The sequence below is a fragment of the Chelonia mydas genome, chromosome 16 (genome assembly GCF_015237465.2).
Source record: "Chelonia mydas isolate rCheMyd1 chromosome 16, rCheMyd1.pri.v2, whole genome shotgun sequence".
In the NCBI taxonomy this organism is placed as follows: Eukaryota; Metazoa; Chordata; order Testudines; family Cheloniidae; genus Chelonia; species Chelonia mydas.
In genome coordinates this window covers 12,137,255-12,155,953 of record NC_057857.1, presented here as the reverse complement: position 1 = coordinate 12,155,953, position 18,699 = coordinate 12,137,255, and the positions used below count along the sequence as shown (strand labels likewise).

General features: G+C 54.1%; 1 protein-coding gene across 3 annotated transcripts in view; it reads right to left on the bottom strand.

The window, feature by feature from the left end:
* Positions 1 to 18,699, bottom strand: part of ENG (endoglin) — a 57,492-nt gene that overhangs the window by 3,802 nt on the left and 34,991 nt on the right. For all 3 annotated transcript variants that reach the window (XM_027819723.3, XM_037879974.2, XM_043530663.1), the window contains exons 6-13: positions 18,454 to 18,592; positions 17,307 to 17,481; positions 16,291 to 16,433; positions 15,847 to 15,987; positions 9,637 to 9,675; positions 7,424 to 7,537; positions 3,699 to 3,953; positions 2,832 to 2,892 (exon numbers count right to left, since the gene is read on the bottom strand). In XM_027819723.3, coding sequence (XP_027675524.2) covers positions 2,832 to 2,892; positions 3,699 to 3,953; positions 7,424 to 7,537; positions 9,637 to 9,675; positions 15,847 to 15,987; positions 16,291 to 16,433; positions 17,307 to 17,481; positions 18,454 to 18,592 — 1,067 coding nt within the window. The remainder of the gene's footprint in view (positions 1 to 2,831; positions 2,893 to 3,698; positions 3,954 to 7,423; positions 7,538 to 9,636; positions 9,676 to 15,846; positions 15,988 to 16,290; positions 16,434 to 17,306; positions 17,482 to 18,453; positions 18,593 to 18,699) is intronic.

The following is an 18,699-nucleotide window of genomic DNA, read 5'->3' as shown; positions in this document are numbered from 1 at the left end:
CGCGCTTTGGGCCACGCAGTCCTGCAAACTGCCGCATGCTTTATACGTTCGTTCCTGTACATGCACAGAGCACCACCTTGGTGCAGCATTGAAATGCAGCCCCCTCTAGGCATGGGTGTGACAGCTGCTTGGCAGCGCACAGGAACACTACACTGACGGTGGATTTTCTGCAGGCGGGTTAACAAGGAATGCCTGGCAGCTGAAACCACATGGAGGATTCCAGATGAGGCTGAATGTTGTGAAACTAAACATTCGGCGTGGCGGGGGGAGGAGCACACCCCTTGGGATCTTTCATGGGCACAGGTATTCAGGACTTCAGTGCTACATCTCCAAAGATAGCAATGCCAGCAACACAGCACCCCACGGCCACCACGGGCTCAATACGGACTCAGAGAAGATTCTCACCACCACAGCCTGCAGTACCTAGTCAAGGAACGATCAAGCCTTTGCTCTGATTTATTTATACTGGGCTCGCTACGGTCTCCCAGTTCCTTGCAAGCCCCACCTTGCTCAGGTGGCTGGGTGGAGGCCGACGGCCTGGAAGAGGTAGACACCGGTTTGGTCTGCTGATGGTTCCTGGACTCCTCTCAGTCACTGGTTCCACCCCCCTAGAGTGAGCAGCTCTCCTCTGCTGAGCCCAGCAGCTCCTCCCTGTGTCTGTCTCAGGGCCGCGGCATTCATGAAACCGCCCGGGGATGTGAGACGTGTGTGTTTGAGAGTGTGATGTGCGGCGCGAATTCCAGTCCGGGCTCGCGCGTGTCAAAAGCCTTTCCTTGCTTTGTTGTGCTGCCGTCCTGGGGGAGCTGAGCAAACAGAGGCAGGAAGAGGGGACCAAGGTGGGAGGAAAGCAGGAAATCATCCATTCTTGAATGGGGCTGAAGATTCATTCCTGCTTGGAAAGGATTCAGCTGGGCAGGAAGACAGGCCACGCTCCCTCGCATGGAGCGAATGCAAAAATAACTGCTCTGGGAGACATCAGCAGGACGCCCCCCTCGCGGCTGCTCAGGGGCTTCAGGTGGGGGAGACTGGCAGGCAAGGAAACTACTTCTCAGTAGGCACCAGGGGCTGAAGTCACCCGTCCATTATCATCCCCAAGTCTGTGTCTTTCGGGAGCACCTGCCCTGTGCCAGGTGCTGTTCGCACGCAGGCACAGCTCCTGCTCCAGGGAGCTCAGCACACCTCTACCCTCACACAAAGCTCTGTACAGCATCGCCAACCCCAAAGCTTCAGAAATCCTGAGCCAGCCCCCCCCCCCCCCCAAATCAGGACATCTTAAAAATAATACATTCCGGGGGCTTGACTTTGTCTGCTGGGTTTTGAGATGTAAGGGGTCACGCTGTCTAGCTTTTCTCTGCAGCCACCAGAGCCAGAAACGTCCTGGGTTGTAACGAAAGCCGAGCCTGTCACCTCCATCCTATGACTCCAGGAGCTGGAGCTTGAAGACAAACACTAACCATCTCATGACATGCATTAAAATGGCAAGGCTTGGCCACACTGTATTTGTCTATCAGAGATCAACTCCTCCAAAGAGCTTCTCCCACACAGAGATTCTGATTTCCAGGATTTTGTGGGGAGGATAAAAATGATGTGGTTGATACTAAATGCAAACACCAAACTGGACCAATAATGCATCTACATCCATACGGCAGCCTTTGTTCAGAATGACCCAAAGGCACGTTACAAATGCTAGCTACAGGAATCACTGCACACATCAGTGAAATGCAGCTTCCTCTGGGGTTTAACAGCAGCATAGGACGGCAACACAAGAGTTTGGGACAGGAAGTAAAGGATACTGCATCCAATTGCCACCAGGCTCTTTTGACTGAGTCCTCTCCAAGTTGGGCTGTTTCCTATCACACCAAGACAAGTTTACTTGGGCTCTGGCTCACCTCAGAACTTTGCTTCCCTTCCCCACCCCCTGCAGCCTGTTATCCTCCGCAGACAACTGGTGCACAGTCACTGTACACAACTTCCTGTAGGTCAGCGCCTGGCCCAGCCGCAACCCCTAACCCCTCTCCAGGGAGACCGGCTGACACATTGCACGGCACTGTCACAACAGCCACAGCCGGGAATGCAGATCAAGAAGAAACGAGGGGAAGAAAAGCAGAAGGAAGCTGCCAGGAATTTGATAAGCGCGCCAGCGGGATGGCGCCGTGGAAAAGCCTGTGTTGAGTCTTGGGCTCAGTGCCAGCCTGGCCCCTCTCCCCCCAGCCCCCCACCAGGATGAAGGCATCTCACTTGCTGAGGCCTGCGCAAGCCACGCACCCTGAGATGGCCAGTTCTCAGGATGGCTCCCGCCAGCCTCTGGCCCGTGGAGTTCCTCGCACGGAAGCCTCGTCCGTATCTCACCCGCTAGCAAGGCCACTCATCCCAGCCTGCCAGGTCTCACAGTCATTCAAGGGCCTCCCCTTTTGGTGAGGAACATACTGAGCCCTGGTCCTGCTATCCCCTCCTGGGCATTGCTTCCAAGTTACAAGGCGTCCCATCAGCCATCGCTCCTTTCCCCACTCAGCCCATTTCTATAGGTGCAACCACGTTTCTCTTTGAACTGGTATTTCTCTCCCGTCTAGTCACCCTGGTCCCCATTAAACCAGCTCCCATTCTCCAGCCGAGGGAGGGCGCTAATCCTGCCAGAAGATCCTTCACCAAACTGAAACTTGGCAAGGACTATGGGACACTCTCCGCTCCCACCCGTCTGCCTGCACCTCGCACCAGGGACAATCTAACAGCAGCGCAGGCTGGGCTCCGTGCTGATCCACCCTCACTGGGTAGCTCGGCTCCAGCTCTCAGCTCTGACCCGACGTGACATGATGAGAAGATTGTGAACTTACTGGAAGGTGGAGGTCTGGTGTCCTGCAGCGTCACCTCTAATTTTCTCTCGACGGTGCTGTCCTGTGATTTTGAGAAGAAAACCAAGAGGGTTAAGATGAGCTGCGCACATCTCTGCCCCGCCCAGCGAGAGAGCCCTGAGTAACCCACGGATCCCCCAGCAGCCGGTCACAAGGCTACAGCAGGAGGGATGAGCACCTGGCGACACCCTGGGAAGAGACCCCTGGCCTTGTGGCTAAGGTGCAGGCCAGGGAGGCAGGAGACCTTGATTCTATCCCTGCCTCTGCCACAGGACCAGTGCCCAGGTGACCTGGGGGGAGGGGTTCATTCCCCTCCTTGTGGCTCAGTTTCTCCCACTGTAAATGGGGATACTGATCCCCAGGACTGGTGTGAAGCCTGATTCGTTCCTGTTTCTAACGTACATTGGGGCTCTTGGCCAGTCGGTGCACTACGTGCCCCTGGCCGCGGCTCCACTGCTCTTGGGAACAAGGAGGCGACGTCACACCCGGCTTGTGCCCTGTGTGAAGGCTATGGCAGTGGCACTGGGGCTAGTCTGGGCCCTGCGATCCAGTGCAAACCCCTCTCAGCTCGGCAGGGCAGTGCAGCGAGAGCTAGGCCCCGTTAACCTCCACCCAGCCTTATGTGTGTGTCGTCTGGTCTCGGGCAAGGGGAGAGAGCTGCACGTCACCAGCCAGCCGGCGGGACACGGGAATGGAATCCCTCGAACCTCCCATCAGTGCCTCCCTGCCCCCCTGCTAGGGCAGTGGGAACAGCCCCCTCGCTCGACAGATGGGCAAAGGGTCCTGGGCCAGGGTCATGCCACCAGGCCTCCTGGGGGTGCCCACGAAGGAGACGGCCCCCACACTCACGTTGAAAGGCAAGGTCACTCTGCACGACAGGGTGGCGCAAGGAGGAAAGGGCCCTCCCCCAGCCAGGCTGTAGACAAAGCTGAAGCGATGGAGCTCCCGGCCCAGAGTGGCTTCTGTTGGCTTGAGGACGGTCACTGCTTGGCCGAGCGCCGTGACAGGCTGGATCAGGAGCTGCTGAGGCTCCTCGCCAGCAGCCTGCAGAGAGCACTCCTCCACCTTCACGGGAGTCTGGGCAATCCCTGCCCGAAACGAGACCTGCAGGGGGGCAGCAGGAGAAGGAGAGTTCAGTTAGCCGGTCTCGGAGGCTGCATCTCAGCTCTGTATCTGGGCTGGCAGGGAAGGAAGCCAAAGGATCCACCCATGTACCAGCTGAGGACTGGAGGGGGCAAGCCAGCCCTGATCCCCAGTCTCCAGTTGATGTGGCTTCCTCATGGGTGAGTACAACCCGGCTGGGTGCTTCTCTGAGGCGTGGGCCCTGGACGCAATGAAGCTCTGTCCACGCTGGGATCAGAACTGGGTTACTCCAACCCTGTCTACACACCGCTGGCGTGGCAGAGTTCTAGCAGGGTTTCTGTCACCAGCCCAGGCAGGAATCCTCCGCTCCACGCCGCCTGACCCACCGGAACACAACTGTCTAGCCCATCCAACGGTATCTGAGCCATACTATACCCCGAGGCAGGTTGATTCTCACCCACTCTTTACAGGATGACCCTCTCTCTAATTTCTCTTTGCTTTTCATTTGGCCATGTGAATGTGGGTTATCGCTCCCGACTCCCCTGCGGAGTCACTTCCCGCGGTGTGATGGTGCGGCAAACCCTGCCCTGGAGTAACAGGCCTGCGCGGGCAGTTGGAAGGGACAGTAGCACAGAAGGAAGGGATTGGCAGGATGGCAGAAGCAGAATAAACCTTCATTGCCCCCAAGCGCTGTCAAAGGCATGGGCGTTAGGGGATCTGCCAAATAATGCTGCGTGTACCAGGAAAAGCAGAGAGAGCGGGAGGTGGGCCAGCTGCTGGAGATCTTAGCCACCACCATGCCACGGACACCAGCCCTTGGGTACCTACCTCCCAAGGAATCTACAGAGGATACCTGCTCCCCATGGCACCAGGGTTACTCTAGCTCAGCCCAGGTGCTCAAGGGGAAGGCTGTGGTCTGGCTGCAGACCCGTGAGAGAGGGGAAGATGCTGCTGAGTTGGGAGAGCTCCACGCTCGGTGACCACAGGACAGGTGAACCCCCACAGTGGGGAGCTTTCCTCAGGGTAAGATACTTTTCTTTCGTAATATAAGCATCACCCCTGGGGATTAAAGCTTTGTTGATTGCACACGTTTCTTGCCTGCCGAGTTAGTCCACTGCCTTATACTTGGGTTTCTAACATGGCTTCAGACCATTGTAATTCCATGTCCTCTCTGGTCTGGGCCAATGTACCAGAACCCACACTGCAACTGCAGTGTTTAATGCAAAGCTGTAGCTGGCCTGGCTCTGATCCCCCTGCACAGACAGCGCCGGTTGTAAGGGCCGGATCCAACAACTGTCGTTGTTCCCTGGGCTTTGGGTCAGGCTGATGACAGCCACATGGCCAGCAGAGTTTGCACAGAATGGGTTTGCGGACAACCCTTTATCTGACTGATAAACGGTCAGGAAATCTAGAGTCCTAATTCCTGAGCCCGAAGAGTTTGAGCAGGAAGCTATGACCACATGAAGAGGCTGGAGCCACCTTGTTTGGGAAAAATGATTAGCCCTGATAGACGCTGACCCCTAAACCTGATTTGTGGATGGAGGGGGAGAGGGAGGGGACAGCCCGAACCATCTGGAATCAAAGAACCAGTTCCCTGCCAATTGTCTGACATGCACTGTGTATCCTGGCACAAAGAGAACAGAGGAGAGGAAAACGAGTTATTTACCTTCCCCCAGCCGGAAGGCCCCAGTGAGCTATCAGCACCCGTCACCAATGATCAAATGCTTACAGACGGGATGTGGAAATAAGAGAGACACCAAGCCAAATGGCTCTGTTTCCGGCCGGCAGAGCCTTCTGACGAGATCTAGGTTGCTAAGTGATATGTTATCATCTTTACGCTAAAAAACGTTCCACTAAAACCTAGGCCTGAGTCATCAGAGACCTGATTATCATCGAAGTGTAGTGTAGGACTGGAAGGGCGCTCGAGAGGTCATCGATTCTAGTCCCGTCCCCTGCACTCAAGGCGGGAATGTGCTAAACCCTTTACCACTCTGTACTTGTCTAACTGGGGCAATGTATATACCCATGGGCATAGTATGACTGGGGTCATTCTGGGGCACAGTCTGCCTCCAGCTAACACAGCGACACTCTCTCCCTGGGGGAACGCCTCACCGTAAGCCAAGGTGCGACTGCGGTTTGTGCAGCCACCCCCCCGCGAGCACAGCTGAAAACAGCAGCGCAGATGCAGCGGCGTGGGCTTCAGCACGGTCTGTGCAAGCGCACCAGGGTACGTACGCGTGTTGCTCGCCTGCGCTGAAGCTTGTGCTGCCACGTCTACACGGCTACTTTGAGCTGGGCTGGCACGGGTCTGCCTGCACGGCACTCCCATCCTGCACTGAAGTGCGGGTGACTGGAGCGGGTTGTCACAAATTCTCTTGTGTCTGGAGGAAGCTGGTTGCAGGAGCAGCCTCGGTCAGACTGTACCCTGTACACAGGGAGTGAGGCTGGGTGGGGCGCGGAGGTGGCGTTGGCATGGAGCGGGAGTTTGGGCCAGGTCAGACGGGCCCAGGAACAGGTCCATGGTCATGTGCCGTCCTTGGCAATTAGCTCTCCCCCGGAATTCTCTTCCAAGGAGCGGCTCTCCCCTTCCCGTAGCTACGACTTGTGTGAGTAGCAAAGGCAGGGGGGTGCAGCTGGCTCCATGCAAACTCCTTCCCACGCCAGCTCTACCGACTACCCTCAACCCTGAGCTGCAGCCTGATCCCTGTCCCCTCCCCGGGGCTATTCCTGTCCTAGCCCCGTCCCAGGGCGCTGGCTCAGCTACCCGCTGCCTGGCCCATTTGCACGGTCTCTTACACACAGGCCGTTGCTCTTGCCCATCTGCACCTTTGATCTTTTGATGCCAAGCCCTGTGGAACATAGTGCGGACATGTATTAGGAAGAGCTGCCCCCCCCCCAGCTTTCTCTGCCATGCCCAGCACACTTCCTGCTCCTGCCAATTGTATCGCTGCCCCTGATTGAGCTAATGACCTCAGCAGACCAACCATTGCCCCCACAGGGCAACGGTTCCCACCAGACCTGGTTCACTGGTTCCAGTCATGCCTGTAATTGTCTCCGTGAGGCATTTAGCTAAGGGACCGGGGGGCTACACCTGGTCACAGCCCCACACATCTATCAGATGTGTCTATCTAACACTTGGTTTTAAGCCCATACAGTGAGTGCTGGCCTGGGCCTCTCTCAGCCAAAGCCTGCCAAGCTGGGGGATTCATTCAAGCAGGTGCACAAATGACTTCTAGTCGCAGAGCCCTACTGGGATTTCATCCCAGCTTTCCAGGGGTAAAGAGGCTCCTGCACTAACTCCCCATTCCCAAGGCATCACTCACTCTATGGCCACAGCAGGGAACAAACACACCAAGGTGCAGGGACGGGCTATGCAAAGCCACTCTCCAAGTGGCCTGGAGCCTTCTAGCTGCTCACCCGGTCTCATGAACTCAGCCCAGCCAAGCCTGGCGCCAGCCAGGCCCAGCAAAGGCAGGAGAGATGCCCAGTACCTGGACATAAGCAGCTTTGTTGACTTCCAGCACGGTGGTAGAAGGCCACTTGAAGTCCTGGGTCCGGTAAAGCTGCAAATGGAGCTCCTGCGGCAGTTTGCACTCCAACGGCACCTACGCAGGAGGGAGACAGGGCTGAGCTCCAGGCTGCTGTCGCTCTGACAGGGCTTCCACAGGGCACTGGGCGCCCACTGTGCATCACTGCAGAAATCTAAGCTCCCGGAGCCAGCCCTTAGGCCTTGCACTGATGGGTGCCTTAGGAATACCTCAGAAAAGGGACGATTATTTCAGCGACAATGGATTTACCTCCCCCAACTCCGGTGCTTTTTCCTGATGCAGAGTCCCAGAGGGCTACAGCCTTAATGCTCCCCCCCTCCCGCCCCCGAACAGTCCTGCCAACAACTCGGACATCTGGCTCCTAGTCTCACCTTTGACCTCTCTCTGGCTATTCAAGAGAGCGTGTCTGTGTAGGGCAGTTTGTTCAGAACTTATTGTGTACTTGGTTCATTATAACCAGGCGGAAACCTGCTCCACGGTCAGAGGTGTGGAAGCAGAGAAGCGAGGGTGGAATTGCCATTGCCCCAAGGGCCTGGGCAGGTCTGTTCCCGATGGTGTATTCCTCCCTGCTTTGTCCTGGCCAGTGACTCAAGGCATGGGGCTCCCGGAACCTGCATGAGACAGTTCCTACCTCTCCTCGCTTCACTTCCTCCAGGTCCCGCAGTCTGAGAAACCCTTGGGCAGGGCCAATCTGGGGAGCTGGGGCGAGTGGCAGCCAGCTACAGGTTTCCAGATTGCCGGCTCCTGAGCCAGTCTGACAATCTGGGGGTCCTGTCTGCCTTCATGCGCGGCGGAAGGCCCATATGTGTGCGGATCCCCATGGGCTAGTGGGGTGTTGTCATGTCTCTGCCAGGCCAGAGACAACGGCGAGTGATCAAAATTCAACCATCCCCTAGCAAAGTTGAACACCTCGGGACCATGGGTTTGGTCTAGCTGGGAGACGCCGTTGCCTCCTCTTGTCTGAAGGGAGGGGGTTTGAGAGGAATGGAAGTTACCGGGAGGAGAACAAAAGAAGCAGGAGCCTCTAAAGGGACTCACAGGGGGAATGGAGAGCGACTGGAGGAGACATTTTGCATCAGATTAAGATGAGGGGTGGGAGGCTGCGGCAGGGGTGGGATAGGCAAAGGGTGGCAGCCCTGGCCTGCCAGAACACAGGTGATCTCCCAGGGCCCACAGGAGCAGGCTGAGCTAGGGAGGGATATGGCATTTAGGGTGTTTTATTGTTTTGTATGCGCCGGTGAATTGCATGATTCAATACAAACAGCATGCCAATGTTCGGCTGGCAGAGTGTGCGCGTGTCGACCGTGTCCCAACTGCAGGCCCCCCCAAAGCTTCACACCTCTAGGGTGAAGTTCTGCAAGAGGGGGTGTGTTTAATTACTGGGGTCAGGGCCGTATCCAGAGTGGGTAGGAAGCTGGACAATGGGTTCCAGCCCTCAGAGGGGGCTGCCAGACAGAGGGTCTGTGGTCTGAGAGTGCGCCTAGGGACCCCGAGACTGGGGGAGTGGCAGGACTCCATTCGGGGTCCATGGGCTTGAAGCATTGGGGATCCAGAACAGCAATGGCTCGGATTCCCCTCGCAGCAGTCCTGACGAGTGGCTGGCAGGGGGCACTCACTGGGATCTGTGACGCCAGTCAGCCCCCAGGATGGTAGAAAGCCTGTACTTATCTCTACTGCCTCTGGAACGGAGGGATGCTCTCTGCTGCACCACGAGAACTCGGCCGCCTCAGTCACTTAGGGTGACCAGACAGCAACTGTGAAAAAACGGGATGGGGTGCGGGTGGGGGGGTAATAGGCACCTATATAAAAAAAAAGTCCCAAAATACGGGACTGTCCCTATAAAAGCGGGACATCTGGTCACCCTACAGTCACTTCTAGCTGCGCTGTGAGCAAATGGCAAACGCTTTCGCTTCCCCTCCGACGGGTTTTGTTGTCAATCCCCTACCAGGGCAGGAGGAAGGAAGACTATTCCCTAGTCACCGGGATTTCTCTGGCGCAGTGGGGAGGAGCAAAGCGTGACTGAAAGAGAGAAGGAAAGAATCCTCTCGAATCACAGCCTGGGACTCCTGCTGTCCAGAGGGGACGCTCCAGACCTGATTCTCCTCTCGGAAACAGCTTGGAGCCTTGGAGATTAAACAACAAACAACTCCTCTTACCTCGACTTTCTCCAGAGATGAAGCCAGTGTCAGGATCAGCTGGGAACACAAAGAGAACGGAAAGAACGTGAGAAGCTGGTGAATGGCTCACAGAACTGATGCAGCAGACAGTGCTCTGGAACCTGGTTCCCGAAGCGCCGCGCGTGGCATTTTTTAGAGGTGGGAGCCAATCATTTGGGGGGTAGAAAAGGGTTAAAAGTCCAGAAGACAGTGTGGTTTCTGGCCACTGAGTTCACTGTGCCACTTGGCATGCCGGGACTTGCAGTCTCCGCACGCCACCTCTGTATTAAAGACAAAACCGGCAGCTGCGGCCTACTTGTCTGCAAGTTCGGGTGTTGCGATTGCAAGGTACTGAGCAGCCTCAACCTCCAGCAAAGCTAATGGGGGGGTTGAGGATTCTCAGCACCCCACCGAATCAGGCCCTCGCGACTGGCTCTCGGCTGGGCTAGGGTCGGGCACCCCTGCCTGCTGGAGCCATGGGCAGCTGGAGACACGCAGATGAAGCTCGGTCCTTTACTGGCATTGCCTAGGAGTGGCACGAAACGCAGGGACAGTTCTGGAAGCGACGGAGTCCATTTTAGTTGCTTAGCGCAAGGGTTCGCAAAACCCTTTTTTGTGCTGAGGCTCCCCCGCCCCCCCTCCCCCCGGCATGCAATAAAAACGCCACGGCCCCCCTGTGCCACAGCAACTGCTTTGCTGCATGTAAAATCCAGGGCCGGCGCTAGGGGACAGCAAGCCGGGCACCTGACGGGGCCCCACGCCACAGGGGCCCCCGCAAAGCTACATTGCTCAGGCTTCGGCTTCAGCCCCAGGCGGCAGGGCTTGGGCTTTCTGCCCTGGGCCCCAGCGAGTCCGATTCTGGCCCTGCGTGGCGGACCCCCTGAAACCTGCTTGCGGCTACCCCTAGGGGGGCCCTGGATCCCTGGTTGAGAATCACTGGCTTAATGGATGTAATGGACATTGGTACTGGGTACCTGCCCCAAATAGCCTTTCATTACCAGAACTTGCTATTGATGCTAATCATGGAATCATAGGACTGGAAGGGATCTCGAGAGGTCACCTAGTCCAGTCCCCTGCACTCATGGCAGGACTAAGTATTGTCTAGACCATCCCTGACAGGTGTGTGTCTAACCTGCTCTTAAAAATCTCCAGTGATGGAGGTTCCACAACCTCCCTAGGCAATTTATTCCAGTGCCTAACCACCCTGACCGTTAGGAATTTTTTCCTAATGTCCAACCTAAACCACCCTTGCTGCAGTTTAAGCCCATTGCTTCTTGTCCTGTCCTCAGAGGTTAAGGAGAACAGTTGTTCTCAATCCGCCTTGTAACAACCTTTTATGTACTTTGAAAACTGTTACCATGTCTCCTCTCTGTCTTCTCTTTTCCAGACTAAACAAACCAATTTTTTTTCAATCTTCCCTCATAGCTCATGTTTTCTAGACCTTTAATCATTTTTGTTCCTCTTCTCTGGAGTCTCTCCAATTTGTCCACGTCTTTCCTGAAATGTGGCACCGAGAACTGGACACAATAGTCCAGTTGAGGCCTAATCAGAGCGGAGTAGAGCGGAAGAATTACTTCTCATGTGTCTTGCTTACAACTCTTCTGCTAATACATCCCAGAATGATGTTCGCTTTTTTTGCAACAGCGTTACATTGTTGACTGATATTTAGCATGTGGTCCACTATGACCCCCAGATCCCTTTCCCCAGTATTCCTTCCTAGGCAGTTATTTTCCATTTTTTATGTGTGCAACTGATTGTTCCTTCCTAAGTGGAGTACTTTGTATTTCTCCTTATTGAATTTCATCCTATTTACTTCAGACCATTTCTCCAGTTTGTCCAGATCCATTTGAATTTTAATCCTGTCCTCCAAAGCACTGGCAACCCCTCCCAGCTTGGTATCGTCCGCAAACAAGTGTACTCTGTATGTCATTATCTGAATCGATACTCCATGGATACTAATGGATACTCCATGGCAATTCCGAATGGCATTAAGGGTTTGCCTTCTTTTCTTAAGGGCCTCACACCTTCCTCAGGACAACATCAGCCCCTTGGCCTTCCTTATACACATTTGTTAATCATAGAATCATAGAATCATAGAATATCAGGGTTGGAAGGGACCCCAGAAGGTCATCTAGTCCAACCCCCTGCTTGAAGCAGGACCAAGTCCCAGTTAAATCATCCCAGCCAGGGCTTTGTCAAGCCTGACCTTAAAAACCTCTAAGGAAGGAGATTCTACCACCTCCCTAGGCAACGCATTCCAGTGTTTCACCACCCTCTTAGTGAAAAAGTTTTTCCTAATATCCAATCTAAACCTCCCCCATTGCAACTTGAGACCATTACTCCTCGTTCTGTGATCTGCTACCATTGAGAACAGTCTAGAGCCATCCTCTCTGGAACCCCCTTTCAGGTAGTTGAAAGCAGCTATCAAATCCCCCCTCATTCTTCTCTTCTGCAGACTAAACAATCCCAGCTCCCTCAGCCTCTCCTCATAAGTCATGTGCTCTAGACCCCTAATCATTTTTGTTGCCCTTCGCTGGACTCTCTCCAATTTATCCACATCCTTCTTGTAGTGTGGGGCCCAAAACTGGACACAGTACTCCAGATGAGGCCTCACCAGTGTCGAATAGAGGGGAACGATCACGTCCCTCGATCTGCTCGCTATGCCCCTACTTATACATCCCAAAATTCCATTGGCCTTCTTGGCAACAAGGGCACACTGCTGACTCATATCCAGCTTCTCGTCCACTGTCACCCCTAGGTCCTTTTCCGCAGAACTGCTGCCTAGCCATTCGGTCCCTAGTCTGTAGCGGTGCATTGGATTCTTCCATCCTAAGTGCAGGACCCTGCACTTATCCTTATTGAACCTCATCAGATTTCTTTTGGCCCAAACCTCCAATTTGTCTAGGTCCTTCTGTATCCTATCCCTCCCCTCCAGCGTATCTACCACTCCTCCCAGTTTAGTATCATCCGCAAATTTGCTGAGAGTGCAATCCACACCATCCTCCAGATCATTTATGAAGATATTGAACAAAACCGGCCCCAGGACCGACCCCTGGGGCACTCCACTTGACACCGGCTGCCAACTAGACATGGAGCCATTGATCACTACCCGTTGAGCCCGACAATCTAGCCAGCTTTCTACCCACCTTATAGTGCATTCATCCAGCCCATACTTCCTTAACTTGCTGACAAGAATACTGTGGGAGACCGTGTCAAAAGCTTTGCTAAAGTCAAGAAACAATACATCCACTGCTTTCCCTTCATCCACAGAACCAGTAATCTCATCATAAAAGGCGATTAGATTAGTCAGGCATGACCTTCCCTTGGTGAATCCATGCTGACTGTTCCTGATCACTTTCCTCTCATGTAAGTGCTTCAGGATTGATTCTTTGAGGACCTGCTCCATGATTTTTCCAGGGACTGAGGTGAGGCTGGCTGGCCTGTAGTTCCCAGGATCCTCCTTCTTCCCTTTTTTAAAGATTGGCACTACATTAGCCTTTTTCCAGTCATCCGGGACTTCCCCCGTTCGCCACGAGTTTTCAAAGATAATGGCCAAGGGCTCTGCAATCACAGCAGCCAATTCCTTCAGCACTCTCGGATGCAACTCGTCCGGCCCCATGGACTTGTGCACGTCCAGCTTTTCTAAATAGTCCCTAACCACCTCTATCTCCACAGAGGGCTGGCCATCTCTTCCCCATTTTGTGATGCCCAGCGCAGCAGTCTGGGAGCTGACCTTGTTAGTGAAAACAGAGGCAAAAAAAGCATTGAGTACATTAGCTTTTTCCACATCCTCTGTCACTAGGTTGCCTCCCTCATTCAGTAAGGGGCCCACACTTTCCTTGGCTTTCTTCTTGTTGCCAACATACCTGAAGAAACCCTTCTTGTTACTCTTGACATCTCTTGCTAGCTGCAGCTCCAGGTGCGATTTGGCCCTCCTGATATCTTTCCTACATGCCCGAGCAATATTTCCCTGGTCATATGTCCAACCTTCCACTTCTTGTAAGCTTCTTTTTTATGTTTAAGATCCGCTAGGATTTCACCATTAAGCCAAGCTGGTCGCCTGCCATATTTACTATTCTTTCGACTCATCGGGATGGTTTGTCCCTGTAACCTCAACAGGGATTCCTTGAAATACAGCCAGCTCTCCTGGACTCCCTTCCCCTTCATGTTAGTCCCCCAGGGGATCCTGGCCATCTGTTCCCTGAGGGAGTCGAAGTCTGCTTTCCTGAAGTCCAGGGTCCGTATCCTGCTGCTTACCTTTCTTCCCTGCGTCAGGATTCTGAACTCAACCAATTCATGGTCACTGCCTCCCAGATTCCCATCCACTTTTGCTTCCCCCACTAATTCTACCCGGTTTGTGAGCAGCAGGTCAAGAAAAGCGCCCCCCCTAGTTGGCTCCCCTAGCACTTGCACCAGGAAATTGTCCCCTACGCTTTCCAAAAACTTCCTGGATTGTCTATGCACCGCTGTATTGCTCTCCCAGCAGATATCAGGGAAATTAAAGTCACCCATGAGAATCAGGGCATGCGATCTAGTAGCTTCCGTGAGTTGCCGGAAGAAAGCCTCATCCACCTCATCCCCCTGGTCCGGTGGTCTATAGCAGACTCCCACCACTACATCACTCTTGTTGCACACACTTCTAACCTTAATCCAGAGACACTCAGGTTTTTCCACAGTTTCGTACCAGAGCTCTGAGCAGTCATACTGCTCCCTTACATACAGTGCTACTCCCCCACCTTTTCTGCCCTGCCTGTCCTTCCTGAACAGTTTATAACCATCCATGACTGTACTCCAGTCATGTGAGTTATCCCACCAAGTCTCTGTTATTCCAATCACGTCATAGTTCAGGACAGGACAGTACAGGACAATTTGGATCCATTTCTTTAAAGCAAGGTTCTAGTGCAAAAAGCAACTAGGCAAAAAAGGCACCTTCTTACTTAGCCAATTTGCTCCCAGCATGGAGAGACTCATATCTGCTTATTCTAGTGACAACGATACGCTTTCACTGCTTTTTTCCCCTCTCTCAGCCCTGCAGACCCATACAGCTCTGAGAGAGGGAGCTGGAGGCTATTCGTGCATAGGCAAGAGAATGCTTTACCAAGTTGCAGTCAGACTGCAGGGTTGGCAGGCAGATAAAAACAACGGCTTTTTGCTAGGAAACGGAGCACATCTTATAGAGAAATGAAGTGAGAGCCAGCTCCTGTGAGTGAGTGTTTGTGGTTTGCAGGCAGAGTCCTTTGGGAGGAAGCTTTCCAGGGCAAGAGACACGTATGCATATACGCCACTATATAAATAAAAAAGCCATGGTCTTTAGCTGTCTAAAGGTGATCAGCAGGGGTCACTTGCCAAAAGTGACAGCTCATGTAGGTTTCATTCCAGGAAGGCAATTTGTTTATTTCATGCAACTTGCCCAAATGTCACTTCCGTTAGCAAAGCCAGAGCAGACAGCCAAGGGCTGTTTAGCCGGTAACATTTCCCACCGAGTCCCTCGTTTTGACCAAATCTGATTTTCCCACAATTACTAGGAGCGAAAAGCAGCACCCTTGGGTTGGGGTGGGGAAGTGGCAAGGTGCAAACCCATGAACCGTCTAACAGCATGGATGCTGAAATGGAGAAATCTGAACTGGCATGCAGAACACCAGCATGTCGCTCGAGATGTCTTGACTACATCCTGCTACCTGGCTGGCCCTCGCAGGATTATTAAGACTTAGCCTGATATTCAAAAGTGCTGAGTGCCCACGGCTACAGTGACTGACGTTAGAGTTATTGGTGATCAGCTGCTCTGAACCAGGCCACCAGTGCATTAGAAAAGGGGGCTGGAATTAAGTGAAATACTTGCTAGAAGGCCAGTGGCTAAGAGCCCGAGTCCGCTCCCACTGATGGCAATGGCCAAACACCCATTCAGTGGAGGCAGAAATGAGTTCTAACAGTCCCATGCTGTGAAATACACTAGGACTTTCCTTGATGCCTGAAGGTGACAAAGTCTCAGTGAAATACACCTGAAATCTCTGCCCAAGCGAGGACGGCAGATCAATACCCTGGCGATTCTGTACAGCAGGAATCTCTGCAGCAGGGGGAGGGGGGCAATATCTCTGAGCAACAGACCAGGAATCAGTGTGCTGGGGGGTGCGGGTGGGGGCAGACTGTAACACCAAGCCGTTCACGGGGATAAGAATGTAGATGTTAGCACCATGTTGCACTATCACTGACCTTATTCTTGGCTTGGCTTCCCCTCTCCAGTTCGGTGTGGCAGTCCCCCAAATACCTTTTCAGCACAAAGTGAGTTTTGTTTTGTTCGGCTCTGCAATGGGGGTCTTGCAATGTGATATCCGTGATGTGGACATTTAATCCCTAAGAGAAAGATACCAATGTATCCATCACCTGTTACAGGCAGAATCCCAGATTCCCCCCGGTGCCCCCTGCTTGGGGAAAACGTGTGGTTGATCCCTCTGTTGCTTCTCTCCCCCCTCCACAGGGGTAGAGTAAGGCAGAACCCTCCGACCCCCAGCGTCCAAATGTCAGAGACAGGAAGAAACCAAGAGCCCAGCTCTTCAAGACACTGAGAACCCTTCTCCTGGGTCCCAGTTCTCTTCCCACAGTTCTGTCCAGAGCATGTGATTTCTCAAGCCTGCGTGCTGCAGCTTAGTCACCCACCTGTAAGGACGTCTTCAGCACGACTATCTCAATGGAGTCGTCCATGCACTTCCACGGTCGGGACAGACTGAAAAATGCTTGAACAATATTGATGGTCACAGGGTGTTGTGCAGGTGTTGGTGGTGGAGTCTTCACTTCTGGTTCTATAGAAATCAACATCAGGAAGCATTGGGCAGGGGCTGGAACAGCTCAGTTCCTTCGGCAGCCCAGAGAGAGGCTATTGGTATCTACAAGGATGAACTCACTGGGATGATGTCTTTGCGAACTCAAGAGTAACCCTCACAATGCAGGTGATGATAGAACCCAGGGGGTCTGATCTAGTGCTGGGGAAAGGTGCCAGACTGAGCTCTGGAGAGGGAAGGTAGGGCACAGGCAGAAGCAGGGCCAGCTTCCCATATGCTGCCCCACCACTGGGCCTTACCCCTGAGCTGGAGAGAGCCATCTCTGGAGGGCAGGGGGCTCAGTCCCCATGGCCCAGCCAATCCTGGGCACTTCTCTTGAGGCTGCCAATAAGGGGAACAATTTGTGCGAATTCTGATGTGGACACTTGCTCCCTGGGATCTGGACTGAGGTCACCAAGCAGCCAGCAGATGACAACAGCGCTTAGTGAGTACTGACCTGGCTGGAGCTGAGCCTGTGGCCACAGGGGTGGGAGGCTCGGCAGCCCATTCCCAACCTCTTCAGCCATGGGGCAGTTTTGCCCACGGGGCCGTTAGGGAATGTCTATACTGCCATGTAAACACCCGTGGCTGGCCCATGTCAGCTGACTTGGGCTCGCGCTACAGGGCTGTTTCGTGGCGGCATAGACCCCGCAATGGGTCCCAGGGCCTGGCTCCAGCCTGAGCGCGAAGGTCTACACCGCCATTAAACCGCCCTGTAGCCCAAGCCCCAAGAGCCTGAGTCAGCTGACACAGGCCAGCCATGGGCGTTTAACTGCAGTGTAGACCTACCTTTAGAGCCCGGCTGACAACTGAGTCGAGTGACTGGGCACCAGGCAGCGTCTAGTGTAGACTCACCACATCTGTGCAGCTCAAGGGTCACGTGGGTAGCAGACGGGATGTCTGTATATGAAGCTATGTCATCAAATCCTCTCTCGCGGGCCAAGCCAATCAGGCCCTGCTCATTGTCAGGGAGGACATTCTCATCCAATGCCTTGGAGGGGAATATGGTGATCCAGTATTTCCCAGACGCCTGTGGAAGAAGAAGAGGGAGGAGAGAGAATAGGAGGGCGGAAGATGGAGAAGTCAGGAACTGATGTGCTGGAGTGGGGTGGTGGCGGCTAGCAAGCTTGTCTGTGACCCACGAGCAATCACAGACCTGGCGGAAGCTGACGGGGGTGCTAGCCATTTTTCAGTCAGGTTCAATGAGGGCACAACCGAGTACATCCTCCGCAGCCTAAGGACGAAGCCTGCAGGAGCCCAGGTGTTGCGCGTGGTGAAGTGGCATGGCCCCCGGGACGTCACGAAGCCCCTTTGGCGAAACTAAAGCAGGGCCCCAGCTCCCCCCACTGCCCAGATGAGAGTCACTAGGACAAGCCGGTCTGTTCTGGTGCCGGGATGCCATCAGGACCCAGGCAAGCTGCAGGAGGCCAGGCTGGTCCTTGGCAAGGGACGGCTGTGGAGCACTCCAGCACGGCCAGCACGAAATAGCGGCGGGGAGTCAATAGGTGGCGCTAATGGTTGAAATAGATCAAAACAGGAGGGGGTGCTCTCACCGCACCAGCCAGAGCTGGGGAGCCGTAGGGGAGCGCTGCCTGCCCAACCCAGGGAGAAGAGGGGAAGCTGTGTCTCCCCCCGCCTCCTTTTTACTTTAACTTCTGTGCTGCTGGCAGGTACCACCTTTCATCTGAGTGCCGGCCAGAGGTCCTGGCCACTTGCAGCCTTTCAACATCCCAGGATGCTTTTCACAGAGTAGGGTTGGTAAGCCCGTTGTCCTGGCCAGATTCTCACTCAGTGACAGTCTGCTTCCCTAAACTCCTCCTGCTGTTTCCGTTGGACACAGAACTCTTCACTGCCCATCCCGGATTGCTCTGCAGCATGGCTGGGTTTTTTAAAACAACTGCTGTGTTCCACCCCAGAGGTGGCTGCTTTTCAGGTGAACATTTTGAGCTGAAAGGCATCACAGAAATATGAGCTCCCTGTCAGCATTTCCCTCCTGCCTTACCATGATGCTCACGGTGCGTTGTGTATCAATGTTCCAGGTCACGTTGGGTTGGCTTTGGAGGATCAGCAGTATTTTCAGATCCTGCAGCAGCTTTGCTTCGGGGCAGACCACATTCACCTTCACCTCCACGGGCTGAGAGCTACAATGCAAACCCCAGAATAAACCAATGGGCTCATGAGCCAACATGGCCTCCCACTGTGGTTAGTCCACTTTCTCGGCCACAGCTGGGCCCCCTGGACAAAGACC